At 28.3% G+C, this 7,112-nt stretch overlaps 1 protein-coding gene and 1 long non-coding RNA gene across 2 annotated transcripts; both read left to right on the top strand.

The window, feature by feature from the left end:
- The first annotated feature begins 295 nt into the window (after positions 1-295).
- Positions 296-2,201, top strand: LOC129913846 (odorant receptor 10a-like). The gene is made up of 7 exons (XM_055992806.1): positions 296-638; positions 698-890; positions 958-1,163; positions 1,221-1,396; positions 1,480-1,578; positions 1,752-1,904; positions 2,142-2,201. The coding sequence occupies exons 1-7, from the start codon at positions 296-298 to the stop codon at positions 2,190-2,192; spliced, it is 1,221 nt and encodes a 406-aa protein (XP_055848781.1). The 3' UTR covers positions 2,193-2,201.
- Positions 2,202-5,846: 3,645 nt separating this feature from the next.
- Positions 5,847-6,514, top strand: LOC129906018 (uncharacterized). Its single transcript, XR_008770700.1, has 3 exons — positions 5,847-5,930; positions 5,997-6,149; positions 6,451-6,514. It is a non-coding gene; the product is annotated as an uncharacterized LOC129906018 (long non-coding RNA).
- The last annotated feature ends 598 nt before the right edge of the window (positions 6,515-7,112 follow it).

A 7,112-nucleotide genomic window follows, 5' to 3' on the forward strand; every position in this document is an offset into this window, starting at 1 on the left:
AAAAAAAAAAAAAAAATATTTAAGACCAAGCACGTGTGACCCAGTAATGCTTTTTATTTATAGTTTAACTTCATTAAAAATAATGATAAACTTAGGTAGTTTATGTATATTTAATTTTGAACTAGTTAAAAATATTAACTCCACCCCTTTCAATTTATTTTTTCATTTGTAACTTTGAATAACGGTAATTGATATTATACAAACTTAATATAACTTAACTTTTTTGCAGTTCTTACCCTCGCATTTATAATAAATACAATTTTCATCATTTTAGTGAGTTTTATTCACTCAAGAAATGGCTCCCGGTTTGTTCCAGTTTTCACGCACTGATTCACTTGAAGTTTCATTTTTCCGTATCTGCAAATGGATTCTAAGATTTCTTGGTTTCTGGCCACCAGATCCATTAAATCGTCGAACAATAATTAAAATAGTTATCAATCTAACACTTTTGGGTGTGGCAGTTATTGGAGAAATTCGATTGGCATGGATTTTGGGAACAAGGGATCCCCTTCAAGCCCTCGATGTAATTTGTCCGTTTTTAACGAAAATGGTAACCTGGATGAAATTGGTTTGTTTTCTTATTTATCGTAAAGAATTGGAACTTATTTTGAAAGATCTATTTGAACATTGTAAAAAAGGTAAGAAAAGTGTTGATATCTTTTTGATATTAGTAAAAATAGTGTATTTGAATTTTTAGATACTAAAAACTTTGAAAAGAACTCAATGATTGCTAAGGTTTCTCATTTTATATCGAAATGGTGTGTTGTTCTTTATTTAAATCATTTATTTACAAGTTGTTTATTTGCCTTGAAGCCTCTAATAGTTTGGGGATATCAATACTTTGTAAAAGAAGATAGAAATATCTGGGTTTCTTTGCCATTTCAAGCTGCGTAAGTTAAAGAACTTATTTCTAATCTTAAAGTGGCATAACCTTTTATTATTATTTTCTTTTTTAAGACTTCCATATGAAGATATGACTCAAGTAAATGACAAAACTTTGTACACGTTTATTTATTGCTGTCTGGCTCATACTGGAACTGTTACAATATTTGGACTTTCTGGAGTAGAGGGAACTTTTTTAAGCTTTTGCATGTATATTTCAGTTTCGTATGAATGTCTTCAAGAAGACTTTAAAATGACCGTTAAAAGTCATACTTTAAATAGTAACAAGTATAAATTAAAAAAAAAAAATGCAAGTTTTAACTTTAATCTCTTAACAGATATCAAACCTATGAATAATGATGTCCTTTACAACGATCTAACAAAACTCATTAGACGCCAACAAAATATTATTGAAATATTTAAAAGATTCAATCAAGTTTACAAATTTATGGTATTTTTCCATTTTGTATTTGCGAGCATCACGTTGGGAATTGTTTTGGTTAATCTTCTATTGGTGAATTAATTGAACTTATTTGACCTGCAAGTTTTATATAGAATTTTTTAATTATGTTTTTCTTGTTAATTTTTGGTCTAAAGATTTCCGGAATATCCAAATTAATTTATCTAAGCTATGCTTTAGGGGCAGGAAATCAACTTTTCACATATTGCTATGGTGTTGAAAGTGTTAACAAAAATGTAAGAATTTCTAAGACTATGGTCCTGAGACATGCCAAAAATGCTATATCGGTATAAATGCCCTTAAATGTTCAGATACGAAGATGAATGTTTATTTAACATCATGCATTATTGAAATGTCTCTATACTTAGATAATGTTTTGATAAATTAATTTTTTGATATTTAATTTTAGTGCTTCAAATTAACTGAAGTGTTGTACTTTAGCGATTGGTATAAATGCAACAAGAAAGTCAAACATTTGATTCTCTTTGTTTTGATTAAATCACAAGAAGGAAGTGCTTTGAAGGTGCCATTTTTTTCGCCATCTTTAAAACTTTTTGCTTCAGTATGTAACTTTATTTTTATTTACAAAAAAAGCAAAAGACATAAATGACTATAACAATAGAATTTGAGATATGTATAAGCTTTTAAAATCAATTTCCCAAAGTCTCCAAAAATGATATTAAATGATCGATTTAAAAAAATTAATATCTTGAGTTCTATTCATAAATTTATATTTATGTGAAATATTTACTTATAGAAGAATAGACTATTTAATTAATTAATTTATTATTAATTTCAGATTATTCAGACATCTGGATCTTATTTTACAATTCTACAAGCAGTTTTATAAATACTAAAATGCATATAATGTAACTAGATGTAGGTACCTATCAAATGTAAGAAAATAAAATACAATTCACCACGAAATCTATAATATACCTCAATTTTAATGTTCAAGTGACCTCAACTCCGAAGCGTTTCGCCCAGGTATGACAGTGGGCTCATCAGTTAGATCTGTCGTACCACGGGCACATGGTATAAAAAGAGAAGGTATGATCATTAGAAAAAACTCAGTATCGAGAACTGTCAAAACTTATGGCTATTTAAGGTTTTGACAGCCCAGCCCATTGAAATTGTTGTTGTCTTGGAAATTGTTGTTGCTTTTGACTTTGCCAAATGCCAAACATCAAAACCTTACTACCCCATTTTGTAAGATGGCGGCTCTAATGATCATACCTTGTCTTTTTATGCCATGCCACGGGCATACATTTTCTAAAAGTCTGAACATTGACCAAAATAAGGTGTCTTAGTAAGGGTACGACAGATCTTACTGATGAGTTGAGGTCATTTGAACTTTAAAATTGAATTATATTCAATCGCTCCACTTAAAATAAAAATAATTTTAATAATTTTCATTATTTCTATTATTTTTTTTTTCGTTATTCTATAATATACCTACTGGCTTAACATTGCAAACTTAAGCTTAAGTTTGTAGTCATTAAAAAAATGACTTTTGAAAAAGCGATTTTTAAACCTTAAAAAAAAATTTTTTTTTCTTCGGGAATTTTGACCATCCCACCGATTTTTACCTGTTATTATTTCTATCCTTAAAGTTAACCTTTTCTTTTATTTTTATATATTTTCAAAATATTAACGATTTAAAAAATATATTCAAACACCCAATATACCTACATATTTGATTGGCATTTTGGACTTAAAAAAAAATTATTATTTTTTAAATCTAAAAATTGGTGTTTTGAAATTTTTTTTATCTTTTGTAAAGCCAATAACGGTAAACGGTTTGGACACTCTACACGTTAATTCGAACTTTTTTTACCAAAAATAACGGTACAAGTTTTGGGAAAAATTATTTTTTTCAAAATTTTAATGTTAGTTTTTAGACAACTTCTATCTTTTAATTATTTTTTTTTTTTTTGTTAAATCGTTTTTAAATTTTGACGTCAGTTTTGAATGAGTTTTGCCCAAAAACCCTCAAAATTTTGAGTCAATTGCAATAAAACAATGAAAATGGCATTAAAATTGGGGATTTTTGCAATTTTCTTAATATTTTGATGGCAGCGATCCTGAGTAGCTGAAGAACTGTTCTGTTTTCTTTTTATTCAAATCCTAAGCGGTGGACTATATTATACCTATTCTAAATTATCACGAAAATTATAGTTCGTGGTTTAATTTATGGTTTCTTGTGAAGGAAAAATATAAAAAATATTGACAGCATTTAATCGTATAGAGTTTTAGGAGTTGAGGTTATGTTTTTGCAAAGAATTGTTTTTTTTTTTCATTCTTTAATAGTTTAGATGAACTAGCGAATAGTACACAAAAAAGTGTCAACAAAAATAATAACTAGAACTTTTTAAGAATCCAAGCAAAATTCCATGCTTCAAAATTTGTATTTCTTCGGTAAGATCCTTCAGCAAATAAAAATATTTGGCATTGACAAAAAAATGTATTGTAAATACAAAATTTTCTGCATTTTTATTTTTATTTGCAATACAAATTTTATTTTCATTTGCAATGCAATTTTTTTTTTTAATGCAAAATTTTTTTAGTCGTAATAAATATATTTTTTCAATGCAAATATTTTTCAGTTGCAATAAAATTTTTTTTAATGCAATTTTTTTTTCCGCTACAATAAAAACTTTTGTTTTTCAATGCAATTTTTTTTTTCAAATGCATTTTTTAATTGATATTTTTACAAGCCTGCTTTAAAGACATAATAAACCGTTATAGTATTAACAAGGTACATAAAAATGGCTACTATTTGAATCACTAAAACTCTGAGAAACACCGAACACCCCCAAGGAGCAGTGAGTCTATAAGCTCAATTTAAATTAACTGACTAACTCCTATACACAACTTAAATATTAAAGCTATTAAAGAATGTACAGTTCAATAACAAAATATGAAACTTTTTTAAGTATATTTCCTTAAACTTATGAATTAATTAAAATAAAAGTTTATCACAATAAACGATGCATTTATCAATTTAGTTTTAATATATTCAGTTTTAGCTACTAGGTTTGTATGTAATTGCTACCCAGTTCAACTTTTGCTATAAAAAAAACTCTTGACATGTTGTTATTATTGGCAAAAGTTAAAAAACCAGGGCTAGTCGTGAACGGAACCTCCCCCAATCGAAGGATTCACTTGATGTGTCATATTTTTGTATTTCCAAGTGGCTTTTAAGGATTATTCTCTTTTGGCCTTTAGATCCATTTAACCGATTGACAATAGTTAAAATAGTATTAAATTTTACTTTCTTGTTTATTTCAGTTATTGGAGAATCTCGTTTTGCCTTCTTTATACGAGGGAATCCTTTAAGAGTCCTTGATGTCATTTGTCCATGTTTATCAAAAACTGTGACGTCGATGAAATTCATTTGTTTTCTAAACTATCGTCGAGATTTGGAACTTCTTTTAAAAAGACTTTTTGAACACTGCAAAACAGATGAGAAAAGTTAAGTCATCTTGAAACAACTTCATTCACATTATTTGATGTATTTTTCAAACACAACAGATTTTAAGAAAAACTCTTTGATAACTAAGGTATCTTATTTGACAAGAATTTGGTGCAAAGTATTTTATATAAACGCTTTGGGTATAAGTTCCTTGTTTGCGGTAAAACCTCTTTTAATCTACGGTTATCAATTTTTGATGAACGGAAATATGATGGACAATTGGGTTGATTTGCCATTTCCAGCGGCGTAAGTTCTAAAAAAAAAATAAATCAGCTAAAGGCTCTAAAAGGAATAACTTATTTATTTGCATAGGCTTCCATATCAAGACATGACTCGGATTAATAGCAAGCTCTTGTATTCTATTATTATTTATTGTGTCCTTGCTCATTCTGGAACAGTTAATGTGTTTGGAGTTTGTGGTACTGATGGAACTTTTTTTTGCTTTTGCATGTATTTTTCTGTTTCTTATCAATGTCTGCAGGAAGATTTCAAAAGGACTTAAAAGTCCCTTTTAAGATACATACATCAAAAGGTGAGTTAACCAACTAACAAACCTGAAATAATTGAGATAAAAATTGCACTTTTTTAAGGTTATGATTCAGAAAATAATGATGTTCTCTACAATAACCTAAAAGATCTAATAAAACGCCAGCAAAATATAATGGAAATATTTAAAAGTTTCAATCAGACTTATAAAGTAGCAGTGTTAGTTAATTTCGCATTTGCTAGTATAGCCCAGTCATTTTAGTCATTTTTAAGCCCAATCTGCGGAAAAATTCCTACTGGGCGACACGATATCAATGTCGATTTTTTACATCTTCATAACAAAGCCGTCATTAAGCTGTATACCAAAATTCAGCCCAGTAGGAATTTTTCCGCAGATAAAACCTAAAATTACTGGACTAGTATTACATTGGGAATTGTTTTGGTTTATCTTCGATTGGTAATTTTATTTAACTTATTTTGAACCGTAATAATGTTCTTAACTTTAATGTTTCTTATTTTATTTAAAAGAATCCTTGATTTTCAAAATTAATTTATTTGATTTACAAAATTGGGGCTGGAAATCAGATATTTATGTTTTGTTATGGGGCTGAGAGTGTCAACAAAAATGTAAGTTTTTTTTTAATTATTTGTTTGCATTGATACTTTAACTGTTACTTTTTGTATTTATTTAAGTGCTTAAAACTATCTGAAGTATTATACTTTTGCGATTGGTATAAATGCAACAAAAAAGTAAAAATGTTGGTTCTATTTGTTTTGGTTAAATCACAAGAAGGAAGTTTATTCAAGGCGCCATTTTTCTCACCATCCTTACAACTTTTTTCATCAGTAAGAAAATTAAGCCAAGATTTATGTAATTTAGCAAAAATAAAACCATGGAAGCACACGAGCTGACAGCAAAATATGGGACGTTAAAAAAATTTCTGGACATAACCACACCATATCCAAAAAAAAAATATTTTGTTTGAACTTTCGAATACAAATAACTTAATTCACTTTTTCAAATTTAAGCTATGTATGTATACTTCCATTCCTAAAATTTTTAATTGGCTCTAAGACCTAAATGATTATGTTCATTTTTTTTTTTTAAATCTATCAAATCAACTAAAGGTTTTTTTATTATTTTCAGATAATTCAGACGTCTGGATCATATTTTTCAATTCTACTTGCAATTTTATAATTTGATCCATGATACATATTTTGTTAGTAAATTTCTTTTAATTAACATTAGAATAGAATAACTGGTAGACCAGAATGTGTGTCTGTGGCTTGTGTCTTGTGTCGCTGTCAAAGTTAAAAAGTATGAAATTAGTATATTGGTGCCAGAATACGTAGCTGTGGCTGTGGCAAGGAAATTCGCTGTGGTACAAGTCGAGTCCACTTTTACTTCAAGCTACAAGCGCAATGACTTTTGACGTTTCTAATGTGGTTGCTCAGTTAATATTATTTTTTTTTTTCAAGGCAATTGACATTTTAGTGCGCCACATAATTCTGTTCATCTTTTCTACATTTTGAGCGATTTTATTTGACATCTTGTACCACGGCGTTTTTCTTTGCCACAAGCGAATTTCCATTCTGTTCAGCCAGTAAGGACTATGTAAATACGTAATGAAGCTACATGTGTTTGATTTTATTGAAGTATTCCCTTAAGAAATTATTTTGAACGGACTTATAACTCCAGAATTTCTTTTTAGTAGCATAAAGTATCATTTGCAATAAAACTTGTATGAAAATAAAAAAATTGTGAACACTTTTGTTTAAATATTAATATTTAAAATTACAAAATTATGT

This window comes from Episyrphus balteatus, chromosome 1 (assembly GCF_945859705.1).
Source record: "Episyrphus balteatus chromosome 1, idEpiBalt1.1, whole genome shotgun sequence".
Classification (NCBI taxonomy): domain Eukaryota; kingdom Metazoa; phylum Arthropoda; class Insecta; order Diptera; family Syrphidae; genus Episyrphus; species Episyrphus balteatus.

Bases quoted from the DNA above. Each gene is read 5' to 3' on its own strand.
- LOC129913846 (XM_055992806.1), top strand. From the start codon at position 296: ATGGCTCCCGGTTTGTTCCAGTTTTCACGCACTGATTCACTTGAAGTT. The intron at 891-957 runs GTAAGTTAAAGA...TTCTTTTTTAAG, and splicing joins TCTTTGCCATTTCAAGCTGC to ACTTCCATATGAAGATATGA. The intron at 1,164-1,220 runs GTAACAAGTATA...ATCTCTTAACAG, and splicing joins TAAAAGTCATACTTTAAATA to ATATCAAACCTATGAATAAT.